The 18,083-nt window shown below is 43.0% G+C and overlaps 2 protein-coding genes across 26 annotated transcripts in view; both read right to left on the reverse strand.

The window, feature by feature from the left end:
• Positions 1-290: 290 nt before the first annotated feature.
• Positions 291-4,727, reverse strand: LOC109642605 (mucin-5B). The gene is made up of 12 exons (XM_069526761.1): positions 4,363-4,727; positions 4,224-4,257; positions 4,091-4,121; positions 3,967-3,996; positions 3,678-3,849; positions 3,375-3,478; positions 3,124-3,295; positions 2,939-3,042; positions 2,440-2,620; positions 2,230-2,333; positions 1,483-1,654; positions 291-856 (listed from the first exon to the last, which is right to left on the reverse strand). Exons 2-12 carry the CDS (start codon positions 4,236-4,238, stop codon positions 739-741), a joined length of 1,203 nt encoding a protein of 400 aa, XP_069382862.1. The 5' UTR covers positions 4,239-4,257; positions 4,363-4,727; the 3' UTR covers positions 291-738.
• A 2,356-nt stretch (positions 4,728-7,083) lies between these two features.
• The window catches only part of hspg2 (heparan sulfate proteoglycan 2), an 82,448-nt gene continuing 71,448 nt past the window's right edge, over positions 7,084-18,083 (reverse strand). For 16 of the 25 annotated variants that reach the window (XM_069526354.1, XM_069526343.1, XM_069526340.1 and 13 more), the window contains 23 exons: positions 17,803-18,069; positions 17,487-17,599; positions 17,214-17,361; positions 17,011-17,127; positions 16,786-16,803; positions 15,587-15,671; positions 15,174-15,318; positions 14,984-15,086; positions 14,794-14,903; positions 14,595-14,703; positions 14,395-14,493; positions 14,060-14,281; positions 13,731-13,975; positions 13,475-13,646; positions 13,040-13,162; positions 12,679-12,735; positions 11,136-11,211; positions 10,968-11,046; positions 10,588-10,635; positions 10,115-10,185; positions 9,937-10,020; positions 9,553-9,656; positions 7,084-9,320 (listed from right to left, as the gene is read on the reverse strand). In XM_069526354.1, the coding sequence (XP_069382455.1) occupies positions 9,148-9,320; positions 9,553-9,656; positions 9,937-10,020; positions 10,115-10,185; positions 10,588-10,635; positions 10,968-11,046; positions 11,136-11,211; positions 12,679-12,735; positions 13,040-13,162; positions 13,475-13,646; positions 13,731-13,975; positions 14,060-14,281; positions 14,395-14,493; positions 14,595-14,703; positions 14,794-14,903; positions 14,984-15,086; positions 15,174-15,318; positions 15,587-15,671; positions 16,786-16,803; positions 17,011-17,127; positions 17,214-17,361; positions 17,487-17,599; positions 17,803-18,069 (2,768 nt within the window). In that variant the 3' untranslated portion in view covers positions 7,084-9,147. The remainder of the gene's footprint in view (positions 9,321-9,552; positions 9,657-9,936; positions 10,021-10,114; positions 10,186-10,587; positions 10,636-10,967; positions 11,047-11,135; positions 11,212-12,678; positions 12,736-13,039; positions 13,163-13,474; positions 13,647-13,730; positions 13,976-14,059; positions 14,282-14,394; positions 14,494-14,594; positions 14,704-14,793; positions 14,904-14,983; positions 15,087-15,173; positions 15,319-15,586; positions 15,672-16,785; positions 16,804-17,010; positions 17,128-17,213; positions 17,362-17,486; positions 17,600-17,802; positions 18,070-18,083) is intronic. The other 9 variants (XM_069526359.1, XM_069526358.1, XM_069526345.1 and 6 more) reach the window with 7 other exon arrangements.

The raw sequence follows: 18,083 nt of genomic DNA on the forward strand, positions 1-18,083 counted from the left end.
TTAAAGAACACATGATGCATTTTATTTTTGAACTCAACATGAAAAAGAATCCGTTTGTTTTATTATGTTTATTCAAGTTGTTTGTATTTTATTTTGTTCACAGTGGAAGTTGTTTGGGGCTCTATCCCTGTTCAGGATTTCAGCTTAAGATTGACCTTGAGCAGAGAATTCATTTTTAAATGAGCATTTGCACTTGAATAGAAATGTAAAAATACATGATCCATTAAATCTTAGGTTATATATATATACAGTATATATCAAAGCTCACATCTTTATTTTGGTACTAGTATGTTTTACTGTGTATTCCTCCTGTCACAATGGTATAAATGTAAAAATCATCTAAATATTATTAGGACTGAAGTTGTAAGATCAGAAAAGAAATATGCCTGAGAGGATTTTATTACATTTTAAAATGTGTTTCATCTACAAATAAAGATTTCTCCACATCATCATGTGATGTTTACAGTAATCATGTTAATTCTTGCGTTTCTTGTTGTAACCAATAGGTGTTGACCTACTAGCTGCTGATTTCCAGGTTTTATTCCAAAACATTTCTGCTCAGTCAAGTGAGCTCTGAAATAAAAATACTTCACAGACTAAATATATTTTCTTTACCACAAGTTTATCTAGTAACCTGAATTAGTAAAAAATAAAATATATGAGGAATCCTTCAAGAAAAGATGATTTGAAAATCTTCCATCTGTTACTACACATCCTCCACCGACACTAAATGCATCATTAGACATGATCTGTGCAGAAACTCATCGGGCATGTGAGTCGGACCTTGTAGTCTTGACAACGTTTCCCATCAGGCTGCTCAGCGTTCACACAGGAAAAACCACGAGTGGCATCATACCTGCAAAATATATAACATGTGATCTGTTAAAGGGACATTTACACACGTTCATTTGACTCGTAAGACTTTAAATGTATGTTTGTCATGAGTTTACCAGCTGCCAGGAGCAGGTTAGCTTAGTTTAGCATGAAGATTAGAAACTGTTGACCATTAATCTCCTTATTTAACTGTCAAGAAAATTATTAACCTTTGGCAAGTAAAAATAAAACAAAATGAATTAAAATAGAATGAATCAAGGTATTTCTAACAGCTCAGGGTTGTGATGCAATACTTCAATCACAATTTATTTGTATAATCAAGGTCACAAATTTGTCTCATAGGGTTTAACAAGATGCAACATCCTCTGTTCTTAATCCTCAACAGCAAAAACGTATAAACCGTAGAGAGAGTCTCATGTGAGGGATCTCTCTCTCTCCCAGGACGGACAGAAGTGCGATAGATGCTGCGTTACTGAACACGTCAACACAATAACAGTGTTGATACGTAAGAAAATGTCTGATAGAGATGAAGGCAGCAGCAGTGACAAATGAACTGAGACGTTATTGTCAGTGATGATAGAATATGTGAGGAGACATATTGTATATCAAGTAAGTTAATCATTGTCCACCGTCAGTCCCACAACTCACACTTGAAGGACGTCCCCCGTCTCGTGTGCAGGGACATCAGACAGCGTCATGGCTTCGATGGCCACTGTCTGGTTGCACACCTCACTGGGATAGAGCATCTGCAGCTGGAGGAGTGTCTCGTAGTCTCCTTTCCCCGTGGGATTGTCCACGTCGAACCAGCGCGTCCTGCAACCTGATAAACAACACAGACAGACATCGTCTGATTCAGACGTATTCGTAGGTTGTGATGTTTTGTTCTTCATGACTTCTATGAGGCCAGGGAAGCAGAAGGTCTTACATTACGTCTCAGATCTTTGCAGTGTCTCACAGTAAGGACAGACACTGATTTAAATATACATCTCTGTCCATTGGTCTCTTAGGTCCTCAGGGATCAGTCTCCAAAATGTTCTTATAAACAAAACTGTATTCGTATAATCCTATGTTTAAAGATATCATGTTATGGTGAGAATCCTTTTTCAAAATAACGACTCACCAACTGAATAATTAGTTACCAACGCAAAATAACAAGTTGTTATCTCAAAATAATGAATTATTACCTCAAATAACAAGTTATTAACTAAAAAATATTGATTTACTCTCTCAAATAATGAATTATTAACTCAAATAATGATTTACTAACTCAAAATGATCACTTGCTATTTCAAAATAACGACTTGGTATCTCACTTGTTTGACTTTTTAATCTAATAAATCTGAAATCTCTTTTTAAAATCCTGAACCGACTTATCGCAGCTGCATGAGGACTCACCCTGACAGAAGTCCGGAGGACAGGTCAGCACCACTTGATAATCCTCACATTGTTTACTCCTCTGTTTGTCGTTGATGCACACGAACCCAAACGTTACGTCGTAGCTGAAACATGAAGAAGAACCGAACGAAGGATTCGTCGTGAAGAAGCCGCTCGACTGAAACGGAGTCACATCTGAACGTGTGTTTGATTTCAAAACAACATGCGTACGACAGGAAGGTGTCTCCGGTGTGATGGGCGGAAATCCCTCTCGTGGTTTGGGCCTCGATGCTGATTGGGTTCTTACACACTTGACCTGGGAAGGTTTTCAGCAGCTGAGGCATGGACTCAACATCCCCAACGTCTGATGGGTCGTCACTGTTCAGCCACTGTGTTCGACACCGCTGCGACACTGAGCACGAGACACACACGGAGGCTGGAGGTCAGAGGGAGGTTCCGGCTGGAGGTGGCTCAGGTGAGCACATTTGTATTTTGTCTCAATAAAATCACTTCAAGGGGAAATGCTGTCGTGTGGTCGTGAGATGGGAGACACATGGTGGAAGGGAACTTTTCCTCGGGGCCCAAACAATATACAATATACAGAACGTCAAGTTGAGTCTGGTTGAAATGAGTTTTTCATCATCCTACAGAAAATGATCATCCATTTTCTATTAACACTCAATTACCAGCGGTAAACATTTGTAAAATAGCTCTGAACATCAGTTCATACCTTCACAGAACTCCTCCGGACACGTGAACCTGACTTTGTAATCCTCACAACTCCTGCTCCCCTGATCTGCATTTACGCAGGCGAACCCGTAGGTGGCGTCGTAACTGCAAGAAACACAGGAGAAGGCAGTGACAGGTGAGAACAACGTGTCGCCATCGCTCTGGATGTTTGTTGTTAATTCTCACTTTAAGAAAGTGTCAGTCGTGTTGGAGGCCGGTTCCCCAGAGACGGTCTGGACCTCGATGGCGATCGGCTGCCGGCAGATTTCTCTGGGGTAGATTCTGAGAAGGTCACTGAGGACCTCATAGTCTCCGTTTCCTGTTGGGTCATCATGGTCGAACCAGCGCGTCCTGCACTCTGTAACCAGGGAGGGATGGTGTTAGGGTACTGATTTTCAAAAAAGGCTCAAACTTTCCTACTTGTCCGTTAAAAGAACCTGAGCAGAAGCGTCCGGTGCAGGTGAACTTGACCTTGTAGTCCTCACACTGTTTCCACGTCTGTTCTGAGTTGAGGCATAAAAGACCCCGTGATGCACTGAAACTGCAAAACACAAGCATCACATCTGGATGTTACAAATAAATCCACAGGCGTGTCTAAAAGTCCCCAAAGTTAAGGTCTCACATTTCAGCCGTTAAAGTTCAGTCAGCGACAAACACAAGTGATATTTAGGGTTTGAACACAGTAAATCAGGATCATGAACCTCCAGTCATAGTATTTCACTGTCAACTCGTATGTTTACATGTGGAAGTTGTCCCCCGTGTGCTGGGACTTGAGTCCAGACACGGTCTCGGCCTCCATGTCCACTGGACCGGAGCAGATCCGTGTCCGGTGCCTCCTTCTCAGGTCAGCCAAGAGCTCGGAGTCCCCGTCTCTGGAAACGTCCCCTTCGTCGAACCAGGCTGTCTCACAGGCTGGAGGAGAGAGGACGGAGAGAGGACGGAGAGAGGACAGAGCTCAGGTGTGAACGACCTGTCTTTCGTTGTTTTGTCATTTGTTAAAAAAAAAAAAAAAAGTGATGCAGGACTTACTTTCCAGAGCCGTGAGGAATAAGTGGAGGTCTGGAGGAAGAAGAAGGAATCATCTTAAAACTGATTTTTTTTAATGAAAATAATAAAATAATGAATTAACTGTTTTTTCTTTTTTTTTTCTTACCTGATAGTAGAAGACACCAGGTTGCAAAACTCTAAAGTAAAACAACGCAACGGAAAACAATCAAACCACAAAGATTCACAGTTACGAGATGAGATGAGTGAAACTAACTGAAAATGCACAAAAAGCAAATTACCTGTGGGAGCAACATGATGCTCTGTCTGGAGATCCTGAGCAGAGAAAATACAATCAGATACAATCAAAACATACAGAAATATGTGTTTTTAAGTGCTTCATTAAATTAGAAATACTTTTTAATTTGCTTTTTTACTCACAGATAAAATGTGAAGAGGACGTGTCTGTGGAGGAGTGAAGCGTGTGTGGGTTTAACATGGGACGGACAGAGGCATGTCCTGCTCCTCCTCTACATCACTTTTACGTTTGACATCCCACCCATGGGGATCTTGTGTGTGTGTGTGTGTGATTGTGTGTTCCTGCTCCTCCCACAGCCTTCAGCCTTACCCATGATCCTCAGTAAACTGTGATGAAGAAAAACGTTGTTCTAAACTCTGAGCTTCACTGTTTTCTCATGAATAATGAAAAGTCTCTGTATCAGTGATTCATGCATTATTCAGACTCTACGCAGGAAGAGGTGACATTGATTCATACGTTCTTTATAAATTCAAGCTGAAAAGGAAAAATAATTATCTGTGATATGTAATATCATTACATTTTTAAAAGTAACATGTTTATTAACATCCTGTAAAACAAGTGTTTAATGAGGTTATACTGTTTACTAGAAGTATTTGTTTATTATTAATATTCATGTATTCTTTCGTTTATGTTAATATTAAAGAATATTATAATAAAAACAAGCAACATTTTTGCATTAGTGCAACATTTTGCTCTTTCTGGAAACTCTCAGCTCCAATTTCATCACAGAAAAACTCTCTGGGAAAATACAAAGTGATGTTTCTTTAGTGAAAAGACAGAATTTTAAAGAGTCTCACTCGGTTGGATGCACTCAGAGTTTTCTACACGAGGAAGTTTACTGATAATCATGACAGTGACAGAAATCTGATCCGTTGCTATGAGACAGAACTAAAGAAATATGAACCTGTATTTAACCCAATGATTCACTCTTTGTCGATGCATCTTCACCTGGTTCTAACTATGAGAGTATTATTAATAAAAACATATTCAATGATCCAGTTCAAGTCTGTGGTGCTTGAACGCGTGAAGTAGAAACTGGTGAAAGTCAAGACGTTGTCACTTCACAGTTTGAGGGGTTGAACCACGACCTCTGAGGCCCAGAGGGAAAGATGATATTACACTTCCTGTGTGAGTTTGACAACCGTGATTATGAATATGAATAATCAGCTCAGTCCAGTGTTTGGAGAAATATAATAATAATAATTCAAATAAATGCTTTTATTGTTTTCTGATTCCAGACTTCCAGACTCCTGCTCCTTTCTTTTGCTCTGAGCAGATATAAACACTGTTGAGTTTCTATAGATAACAAGTAAGTTATCTGAGCGTCCTCGTGCCTGTTTACTGTCGCTGGAGGCCGGAGGTGTAAAATAACCAGGATTAGTGTCGAGTGACTGTTGTCTGCACAACACCGTGACGGAGCACATGGCCGAGGAGGAGCTGCACACCTGAGACGTGACAAAAGACTTTCAAACTGAAGGTCTTAATAGTTTCATGAGGATTATATTTATATCGGATCTTATACTGTGAATGATTCTTGTGAATTAAAGCAGGAGGGACTTTGTGTGTGTTGTGGAAAGAAGGTGAATGAGGTTTCGTGCAGAGACGCTGTGGTTTCCTGTAGTTAAAGTTGTGTTTTATGTGATATTTGGAAAGATGGACATCTGGGCAGCCTCTAACTGGATTTGATGGATCAGGGGATTTGACTTTATTCTCTTTATTTCAATTTCATTCTCATAGTCAAACACAAAGACACAAACTTTTAATCCTTAATATGGGTCGAGCTCTGCTAACACTGGATCCTACACTTCCCATAATGCCATAGGGTAGAATCTTACCCTCTCTTGTCCTACATTCATTTAAAACTCCATGTTTAAAACATAAACTTCTTTCTGGTAATAAAAAACACTTACCTGAGATAAATCTGTTTTTTTTTTAGACTTCAGGAATTTTCCTCCAGTGTCATTAAACATTAAAAGTTTGCTGAGTAGTTTCCCCTAAATTAGCTAAAATGTAAAATAATCATGTAATATAATAAAACACATTTTAATGAGAAAGTGAATCAGATGGATTTTTTTTATCATTATTATAATATTTTATAACAGTTTCTTAAGAGGTTAATCATTTATTCTGTAATATGATTTTAAAAAAAAGATGCATTAAATATATTAAATAATCAAACAAACCCTGTGAATCATGGTCGTGTGGAGTGAATTAACTTTTTAAAATCTTTTACAAATAAAAAGTAAAGTAGATGATGACACTGAAAACTGCAGATCAGATTTTGAATCCCTCATAATATAATGTGACATTTTCTTACATCCATGAAAACTGAGCCTCCTCCTGTTGTTAAACATTCTGTCAATAATAATGTACAGATAATGGATCCAGCCCCAAACCCCCCCGGCACTGAAATCATCTGGTTACACAACTGCTCCTGAAGGTATTAAACTATTTTAGTTCACTTCTATTTCCACGTCTTTTGAATCCTGATGTTTTTCCACTTGAAGTCCTTAAATAAAACTGAAGTATATAACTTGCTTCTGTCTTTATGTCTGTCACTGGAACATGAATTCTTTATATTATTATTTATCCATAAGGCGACAGACTCCGTAAGAGGAGATCACTGCAGCCGAGGGGCAGATTTATTTCAGAAACCTTGGGTGTGACCTCCACAAGGGAAACACCAGGTCTTAACTTTCCAAAGGAGAAAGTGTAATCTTCCTACGACTTAGGAACAATATGTGATTCTATACGTCTAAACTGACGTATAGAATCCCCTCCCCCCCCCGGCAAAGCAAAGTGATACAGTGGTGAGAAAAGAAAAACTCACACGAGATTAAAAATAGCACATGAATTTTGTTTTTAATTAAGAAACACCAAAGGGCGAGGGGAGTGTCTGTTTCAACACTGGAAATGGAACAGTCAGGTCGTCCTGACACGGACAATATCTCATCTGGTACATGTTTCATTCATTTAACCGTTATTCACTTGCCATCGTTACTAAAAGTGCAACTTTCGTATCTTGGCGATGGCGTCAAAACAAAAAAAAGTGGTGGTGGCAGATTCTTGACAACTTTGACATCATCAGTGCTTCCGAGAAGATCCAGTTCAAGAGCAGATACACAGAAGATGTCGTCACGGACCAGACGATTTTTTTTAGTCCACGTGTTCACGACGACATCATCCTGTGTAAATAAATAACCCATTCATCGTATCTGGAGCCTAAGACTTTTCTTTCTTTTTCTCACTGACTGAATAATAAGACCGGTTCGTGCAGCTCCACTCAGGTAAAGACAATGTTAAACTTTTTAATCATGGAACTTCATGGGGGGCAATATTCATAACATGTGAGGGGGGGAGAAAAACAAGGGAGGGGGTGTGGGAGGCAATACACAAAAAAAAACCGGAGGAAAGAGAAGAGCAAGCGTCTGTGATTGTTCTACGACAGCAGATCAAAACAAAAGCAATGAAAGAGAGAAGAGAAACACAAAATAAATAAAAATGAAGCGACTCTAGGTGGAAGGATGGTGCTCACTTTTAGGATATTGATACAAATATTTTGAAGCTTACAAAAAAAAGAGAAGAAGAATAAAATGTGTGTGAACCCCAAAGTGATCACGCCGCCGTAGTTGCGGTCGGCTGGAGGCGGGCGAGCACGCGTCGCCAGAGCTACACTACTGGTCGCAGCATTTACAGGAGGCTTCCATTTCACCTCAGGGTTTTTAGAGCCTGGAAATGAAGTCGCATCCTGAGGCAGTTCTGAGTCGACCCTCCTGAGGATACGGATGATGACACAAACACACTCATTCTACTCGACTTTGCACATAAAACAATATCTTCAACAGCCACACATAAAAAAATTACAACCTTTTTTTCTTTTTTGAGATCTACTCAATCGCGTGAGGCCTCGGAGGCCACGAACCAGTTCCATGTCGTCACAGAGTCAACATCAAATGCCATGCGTGCTAACGAACTGACAGGAGCTTCCTCAATGTAAGTCGCTAAAAAATGAAAACACGTCTATGTGTGTCAGACCGGCAGCCGCATGAGTACGTGCTGCGTCTTCACGTCCGACATTAGCACCAAGGTTTCGTCCTTTCTTTTATTTAAAATTTGAAAAAAAAAAAGAACGAACAGACACAGCCGAGAACGAGCAAAAGAAACTCAGTTGAAGCAGCAGCACTTGTAATGTTTGCAGGTATTTGTTTGTGTTTGACAACCTGAGTTGTGAACTGAAGCTGTGACTGTGCGCGCTCTTCTCCCAAAAAACTGTTAGCATGCTCGCACGCGTGTGGAAAAAAAGAAAGAGTTCCTCTACAGAAGTGAAGAAAGAAGACCTAAACGCCTCCAAGTATTAATACAGTTATAGGCCTGTACTACGGACTCATAGTATTAGAACCCAGAATGAACTCTGGGAAAGTTGAAGAGCAGTTATGGTTAGTTTGCATGTTTTCCCCCACAAATATAATATATATATATATTCATATGTATATAAATAAAAATTCAGTGCTGTAAAAACATCTCCAACTCCATAGGATCTGACCCATCGTAGAAGGCCTAATATGTTTTACTCTTCTCGTGACTAAAACTACTGCTGGAAGTATGTAAACTGTTACTGGTTCTCCTGTGTTCACCGTCCTTCATCGAGAAAACAACACTGAGGAAGAGCAGACCTGTTAATATTCAAATTTCCTCTCTCTTTTTGGTTTGACTGCACACAGAGAAAGAAGAAAATCCTGTGGTGTCATGTTGATTTTTGATTTTTTTTTTTGGTAGCAGCAAAGCACCAAGTTTGTGTTTAAGTCTCTGTGTGAGTCTGCTGTGTGTGTGTGTGTGTGTGACATCACTCCATAGTCTCTGTGTGTGTGTGTGTGTGTGGGTGTTTGCATGTGAGTGTGCTGCGCGGTCTATGAAGAGCACGGCTGCACGTTGACGCCGTGCGCCGCGTGGGCCTGCAGGTCGATGGCCTGGGCCGGCTGCTGTCCCGGCCGGGCGTTCATCAGCGCCAGGTTCCTCACGCAGCCCGTCATCCCTGACGAGAACTTCCCTCCTGTCATGGCGGCCATGTCTGGGGCTCCGCCTGTCACGTGACAACACATCCAGTCAAACACTTTCTCTTGAGACGTTTGGATAAAATAAGTTTGAGAGGTTGTTGATCAATAATGTTGCTTTAAGACAGTCGAGAAAATGTTTTCTTGTAAAAAAACAATATCTCAAATTATCATATTTCACAAATAAAGACCAAAAATCTTATTTTCGATGTATTTTAATGTAATATAATATAATATAATGTAATATAATATATTACTCACCCAGGTATATGCTGCCTTTGGTGTTGACCATGAGGCTTTTGCCTTTAGACTGTCCATGCAGCGCAGCTCCTCCGTCAATCTGAATATATCCGTCTTTTCCAGTTCTGAGCAAAAAACAATCAGAGTGTAAAAACCTCCTGATAAATGTGAAACTAACGCTAATGCTGTTAAACATGAGGTGACTTTGAAAGATTCACTCATCTGATTGTATCGTCTCATCTTTCCTAAAGCAAATGATCCTGATTACTGTGAATAAAGTGAAATTCTTCTTTCCCTCTCAGTTTACACAGGTTTTGATCCCAGAGACTTTTATATAGAACAGCACATACCGAAGCTTGGAGTGGTTGGTTTACACACGTTGTGAATAATAATATATAATCATACCTGACTGCTGTGATCTTGTGCCATTTCCCATCATTGATGGACCTCCGGGACAGGATCTGGGCCTCTCCGCTGCCCAGCTGGTAACTGGATAATTGTACAAATCGTCAGCGTTACGACATTGAGCCCGGAAAGAACATTACTCATCCAGACATCAACAGAGCTGCAGGATTACAGTCACCTGAAAACAAGATGTCCGCTCTGCAAACCAAGGCTGATGAAGTCCTTTCCTTTGCCGTGTTCGCCAAGTTCCTGCAAATAAACGTGTTTAGTCGGACGAGGAAGAAAACGGAAACTGTGACGGCTGCTCCGGGGAGCAGAGATCATTTACAACATTATCTGTGTAAGATGAGATGAGATAAGAATGTTTATTTGTCCAACTATGTTGGAAACTTACTGTAAGTAAGCAGTGAAATACTCAGTGAAGGTTATAAATGAGTAAAAAAAACAGAAACTATAGAAAAATATAAATTTGTACAACGTAAAAGAAATAAGTGTCACATTTAAACTAACAATGGTGAAAGAAGCTTATTGCAAACTGTGAATTACAGACACAGATCATGTGGTTCTCCAGATGTGATGTGTTCATGAGAAAGGATGCACGGTATGAAACATGCCAAATAAATGGGACGTGTCTTGTGTTTGAGTCGATACCTTTTTACTAGCATGCACCTTTCGCAAATTGCGAGCGCCATTGGTCTCCTGAGGAAAACGGAGGATGAGTTAGAGAAGCAACATGCACTTGTTTAGTGGCGTCAGAGGGAGTCAGCCAACATGCCACAGCCTCGGTGACACGCGTGCGAATTAGACAGTGATGATGGAGCTCGACAGCCGGTGAGACATGGAGATTAGAGAAACAAAAGTGTGTCAGGGTGCAGACGTGTACGTCCACAACAATCACAGTGAGCGTCTCCCCGTCACACACGAGGTGGTGATGAGGATGAGGAGGAGCAAAGTGAGGATGAGGTTTAAGAGGAGGAAGGTTAGGATTCAGATTCGTTCTGTCCTGCAGACACGACGGGATCAGGACTCACCACACCCTGCCACAGGATCAGACCCTCAGAGGAGCCAGTGTTGATCTCCAGTTCGATGGTCTCTGGTGAGTCATGGGCGCTAAAAACAAAAAGAGACGTTTGAAGCATCAACTCCTGATAATTCTCTAAAAAAATATGACGGAACAAAGTTAAAGATGAAAACTTTACCTTCTTGGGAAAATGGATTTCGGGAGGGCGACGTATCCGTCATTGTGGAAATGAGCTGCATATTGATAAGGAGAATCTAGAAAAAAGTACGACAAGAAAATTAAAAGAGGATTATAATTAAAGTGAGGCTGGTGTGAACTTTCATCCTCGGTGTTACGACGCCCTCCAGTGGTGAAAGCATGGAAGAACCCCTGGTAACACAGGCTTGGTTAGATACAACGAACATGATTTAGGTTTTTTTTTAAAGAGAGAGAATGAAACTGCTGAAGGAGGAAACAACACAATCTTCCTCTTACAAATGAAACTGGAATATATGAGCAATAAAATGCTGCTCGGTTAAAAACATTTTGCTGCTTCAGCCTTGATCCTTTGACAATTAGAGGATGTTTGTTTTATTTGGTCGATGAATGAAATCAACTTGTAATTAAAGATATTTGTTCGTCACTTCCCTTTGAATGAAAGGAATCATATCTGGGGAAGTGATGAAGTCGACTCTAAACTTTATGCCTCTGCTGGAATCAAGAAACATTTCAAAGGGGAGTTTTTAATTCTGCTGTGAGGCGACAGTGCCAACCACTCTACCACCGTGCCACCCAAGGTTGATCTTGCTAAAACACATCATCACATCATGAAGAAACCGAACAGACTCAGTCGTGTCTTTCGTCTCACAGCACGATCCGACTTAAGTTTCCTAACTGGAGCTAACACTCGTGGTCATAAGGCTGCAGAAGCAAAATATAGTAAATGAACTGAAATGATCAGGGTTCCTTTAGATTATATATTTATGTCTAGTTTCCTCTCAAGCACACACATGAAATAAAATGTAATAATCCTAAATTTCATCAAGGGCCCTGGATCGACCAATTCTCCAAATTAAAAAAAAAAAGCACCAAAACCAGAGTAAAACCAAAACGCATGATGCAGAATCTTTCATTCCTCGCACTGCACACTATCCTCGACCTTCCACAGAGACGGGCCTGAGCTCGCCTCCACCTCCACCTCCACCTCCATGCACAAACAACACCTCAAGCACACAATGTGCTCGACGTCTCAGCAACTCTCACACTGAGCTTTCAGCAGAAACTTGAAAATGTTAGTGGCAGCGCAGATGTGTGGACACGGAGCAGTTTTTAATGTTCGGACTCGGGCGGTTTCAGTTGGAAAGTGTTGGTTTTCTTGTTGTAGACAGATGAGGAGTTTTTAAAGTAGACGGAAGGTTTCATGTTGTGAGTAGCCACCTGACAGAGAAAAATGAAAACAAGGGGAATTCCACATTTTAGTGTTAAAAGCTTCAAATATATGAGAGGGAGGAAATAGATCCCAACACCGTTTATTAAAGATGCAGAATTCCCCTCTCCAAACTTTCCGGTGGGGGTGAGAGCCTCAGCGGCCAGCCGAGGGCACGTTTGGTTTTGTGTTGGAACATGTGTTAGTCAGTTCGGGATGAGCTTGGAGGGGTCGTGGGGCCCCCCCTCAGAGCTCGGACGGGGCCCCCCTGTTAGTCACGGTGCTTTCAGGCAGACTGAACGTTGGGATACTGTACCATTTGCCACGCTGGCTTGCAAATTCCGCAGGGCCGCTGGGAAGCTGGAGACGTGGCCTGTGTGTGCAGGATATAGCCATGAGAGCGCAGGGGTGAGACACACGTAAATCACTTTGGGGTTAACCCTCCCAGCATGCTTTGCAACGCTGGGAGCGAGTCGTGTGGTGTTCAGAGCGACTCCATAGTGTGAAGGGTGTCATGTGAGATTTGTTTCTGGATGTGTGTGTATATGTTTCTTTTCTATGTGTCCAATGACAGGAAACAATGTGGCTGCTACTGAAACTGAATCATTAAAACATAACAAAACATTGGATTTAATTGTTTTACATACGTGATGATGGTGATGTAGTTAAATACTCACTCTCTTCGCAGGTGAGGCCTGCGTACCCGGGCACGCACACACACTGACCGCTGACGCAGCTGCCGCCGTTCTGGCACTGGAGGTCGCTCTGGCACGCGTCTTTCACCACCTCACAACGCTCACCTGCAGGGACACACACCAGTCGTGGATCAGGGGTGAAAGGTCAAAGGGTCACACCCGAAGGGAGGGTGAGTTCACAGAGCTCGGAGGTTAAAGTTGCTTTTTAGGGACTTAAACAGAAAAATATTCATCATTTTATCAATTAGAAGGTTAAAAAATAAATGATATTGAGTAAAACATTGTAGAAAACACACATGTGATGCAGAGAATCTCACCAGGAAACAGAATTTTGCATTAAAATGATAATTTCACAGTTTCAACGACCTCTGGGCAGATTTCACACGTGCTGTGTCTTTGACACCTTCAGGCACCAACCTTCGAATCCATCCTTGCAGAGACACTGGTACTCGTACTCAGCGCTGGACATGCAGTGACCTCCGTTCAGGCAGGGCCGGCGGTCGCAGGGGCTGTTGTCCACGCACTTGAGGACAGCTCTACTTTCTGTGAAGCTGTAGGACAGATCCACCTTCTTGTTGTTGATGGAAACCTGAGCAGGCAGAGCAACACGTTAAAGCTTCTCGTTAAAGGAAAAAGTATTTATGGACTAAATGAACTCACGCAGAGATCTCACCTCTCCGATACATCCCCCAAACATTTCGCTGACGTTGGCGGCTTTAGGCAGGATGTCCATATTGGGGACTCCTCCCAAGTACATGGGCGTGTGGATATTGAGGCCCTGGGCTTTTCCCGGAGATGTCTTCCTCTCCACTTGGCCTTGGTCGACCTTCAGGTGGCCGACCCGCTTGTTCCGCTCGGCCACAACTCTGTGCCACTGGCCCAGAGACACGGGCTCGGGACTGCGGAGGATTGCCTGGCCTGAAAATCAGAATACGTCCACAGATATTGGACTTTAGATCTGAAGAGCGCATGAACGGAAAACTTCAGTTGAGTCGACTTTACCTGTTCCCAGTTCGTATCTGAACTCTACATGTCCCTCCACCATGGAGATGCCTACGAAATCCTCCACCTTCATTTTCTTCCCACCGCAGAAGAACATCAGGCCGTCTCCACGCAGCGGCTTGAACTCCATCTCGACTCGCAGGTCATCGTGGATATTGGTCAGGGGAGGATAGGCTATGTACGTCTCCTTTCCATCAAACAGTGGAGTGGTCACCAGTTCCCCTTGTGGAAGAGAAAAATGCATCAAAGGTTAGAATATATTTTATAAAACTGCTTCAAAATACCGAAGACGATGTCGTATCTCTTCCTGAAAACATTTTCATTTCCTGTCTCACCATCCATGCATTTGTTTCCAAACTTCCCGAGGTGGCAGCGGCAGTCGTAGCCGAGGCCGTTGGGTCGGTTGATGCACGTGGCGTCTGGTCCGCAGGCCTCTGTGGGAGTTCAGGTGAAAAATAAAAACAAATCAGTGACCGCCTCTTTTATCTGCGGGTATAACGCTGCCCTGCTGATACTTTGATTTGTCTCCATGTACCTGAGTGACAGTGCAGGGACGAGTGGTGCTGGCAGTTGCTGCCGGTGAATCCTCTGGGGCAGCTGCACTTATACAAGCTGGCGTCTGAGTCCTCGCACCTGCCGCCGTTCTGAATCACAGGAGAGAAATCCTCATGACATCACGGAAGTGGACGCAGGTCAGCGGCTACAAACACACGGAGCGGACGGACGTAACTGACCTGACATGGGTGATCTTTGCAGGTGGGACAGTTGGAGACGCCGGTCGAGCTGCGGTCAAGGTCTTTGAAGATGACTTCCTCCCCCTGGATGACCAGTTGTCGGATGCAGCCTGCGCACAGCACCGGGATGTGAGTCATCACACGCTAACATCTACTTCACACTGTGTTTCCATTCTGGGCGATGTCTTACCAACAAACCCTGTCTTGATGCCAGCGGTTTTGGCGAGGGCCGTGTAGTTGGGGTAACCGCCCACGTGCAGCTCCTCATTCAGATCCAGACCCTGGAACTTGCCCTGAAAGAGAAGGGAGTGATCATTAACTCCGTATTCATCAGAATTCATCAAATGCATGTTGGATTAAATTCCCTCTGACGTGAGCACCTGTGAGCTGCCGTTGATCGGCTCCCCTCCGTCTACGGTGATGTAGCCCAGGGTGTGGTTGCGATACAGCTCGACGGTGTGGAACTCTCCCAGCTTGATGGGGTTGGGGTCTCGTATCGTGGCCATGCCGGAGCCGACGTCAAACCTGGAGTCAGCACAGTGGATTTAGACAATGACGGCTCATCATTAAGCTTCATGAAGCTGTTTTGAGGTTTCTCTCCTTTCCAGCAACTCGTCAGACATTTTAATATCTCTCAATCAAATTTTCTCTTTCTCTAACCTCTGGTTAGTTGACGACTGCTCGACCGCCTGGGCCACACAGCCGATCCCTCACTTGTTTCGGAGTATTAGCCCTTTAAGGCTAATTATAGATTAAATGAATCGATACAAATAAAATTCAACTGAGAACTGACCTGAACTCCAAGCGACCGCCCACAAGTCCCAGAGAGATAAAGTCGGCTCCCGTGGTTCGTCTCTGGCCGTTGTAGAGAATCATACCTGCACCACAAACACAGGATTAGTGAACACTGGTACGAACGTGACCATGAATGTACATCGACAATAATATCCATCTCAATAAGTCAACAAATCCACCACCTGTACTTTAATTCAAATAAGACAAATTTTCCACATCAGGAAAATCTAAATTTTAGACTTTAGATATAATATATACACGTGTGTATTTATATTTATACAAAACAAGTGGACGTGACTTGTCAGGATGGACCTTGTTTGTGATGCAGTAAATCACACGCAGGATGAACTCTTTGAAAGCAGAATGGTGAAGCAGCATGCTATGGTGAGGCGAGTTCAAAGCCAACCAAAGCCAAGTTATAACCTCCGACCACCGGGCTGCACAGTGCAACCGGTTACACTCATAAACTACCAGTCTTCACTTTTCTTTCTCTGCATGCTGGATGTTAACATGCTTCTATGAACCATACACGTCTTTATATCCTGTAGATTTTGCAATGATTTAATGAATTACTGAAAATCAGAAGCTGCAGGTCAAAACCTTGAATTGTTAACACAAGGACGTAGATTTTGTTTTTTAATCTTTCATGCATTATATCCTTATTTATCATTTTAAGTGTTTTTGGGGCAGGTACAATATTCAACTCACTTTTATTCTGCATTGTTATTCTGAGTCTTACACGATATGTCCTCGTGTTCTGCTGTTTGTTGTACAATGTTCTGTTCTGCAGCTGCTGCAGCACTTTGGTCCGAGAAATATTTTCAGTGGGTAGTACTTTTTTTGTTGTATCTGGCGTAACTGCAGTGATGTTTCAATTACTGCAAATATTCTTAGACGTATGATTAAAACATTGTATTGGTTACGTTTTAACAGACGCTGACTGTGATTGGAGCTGTGCCGCTTTACACGCCGTGTAGAAGCTGATGAAGTAACCAAGCTTTTATTATGTAATACTCCGAATGACCGAACATCGTGTCAGCTCCGGTATAAAGAACATAGGCCATGCACCGTATTGCATCACTTTCACGGCCCCTAAATCTGCTCTGAGATGGATGCACGATGTGAAAGTCTGATGCAGCCAAATAAAAAAACAACATTAGCCTTGAGCTCCTGTGGATCTCAAGCACTGAGACTCACCAGCGTACAAAATGAGACCTTCCCACCATGTGGGTGAGAGGAGGAGGAGGAGGAGGAGGAGGGGAAGGAGGAGGAGGAGGAGGAGGGGACAGAAGACGCAGTAAGATTATACACAAAGATTAATGACATAGAACATAACATACACAGATTCAAAAAGAAGAATCAATTAAAAAGCATAAATGAATAAACTGCACACTGTGAAGATTTAAGGTTGAACTTTCTTACCATCGACATTATCAGGTCTAAAGTTGATCTTGATGCTGAAAGACTTGTAGGCGTTCTTGATGGTGGGCAGAGTGAGGTAGGACAAAGGTTCCTGGGCAAAGTACGGCATCACTCTCTCTGGAAAAAAACACATCAACTCATCATTAAATACAACTGTTCAGTCCGTACCTCTCATTTATTAGAGCTCCACTCTGCAGACTGACCGTGAACCTGAAGAGTAGTAAAGGCCTCCACTTTGCCCTGTTTGTTAGAGGCGGTGCACACGTATGTCCCAGAATCCTCGTAGGCTACGCGAGGAACCGTCAGCACGTTGACATCCTGGAAACACTTTGGAGCAAGCTCTCCGTCCAGCTAGATGAAGAAACAGTTTATCAGATGACATCAGCATCGACGAGCATCGTTAGAGACGACGTTAGACGACATGTAAAGACAAGAGAGCATGTTGAATATTTAGATTTCAGGAAGGACGTAGTTACCTTGGACCATTTGATCTCAGGCACAGGATATCCAGAGGCCACGCAGGGCAAGACAGCATCAGACCCGACCGTCACCTCTTTTGTTTCTGGCAGTGCAGCAATTTGAGGAAGGGCTGCGCAAAGAGGGATGAAAGAATAATTTACGTTGTGCTTTTCAAATCATCCGTTCACACACACGTGTTCTATCACACGTCACAGGACACTTCGGCACGCAGACTGGAGTAGCCGGGAATGGAACCCCCGACGTTCTGGTCAGTTGATGACCTGCTCTGCTTCCTGAGGCAGCAGGGGACATCAGTGTCTCCAGTTAACTCACACTGCACGTTCAGCACCACCTGGGACTGCACCGAGCCCACGTCGTTGGTGGCGGTGCAGCGGTACTGCCCGGCGTCGGCCTCCGTCACTCGCTCGATCTTCAGCATGCCGCCCTTCACCATGATGTGGGCCGGCAGCGACCCGCCGACTTTACTCCACTGCACCGTGGGCTCCGGGTCCCCGACCGCCTGGCATTCAAACTCCACGGAGTTGCCGATCATCACAGTCTGCACTGAGGTACGCACGTTGATCATCACCTTCGGCAGGGCTGAGGGACGGAGA

The sequence above is a fragment of the Paralichthys olivaceus genome, chromosome 6 (assembly GCF_024713975.1).
Source record: "Paralichthys olivaceus isolate ysfri-2021 chromosome 6, ASM2471397v2, whole genome shotgun sequence".
NCBI lineage: Eukaryota > Metazoa > Chordata > Actinopteri > Pleuronectiformes > Paralichthyidae > Paralichthys > Paralichthys olivaceus.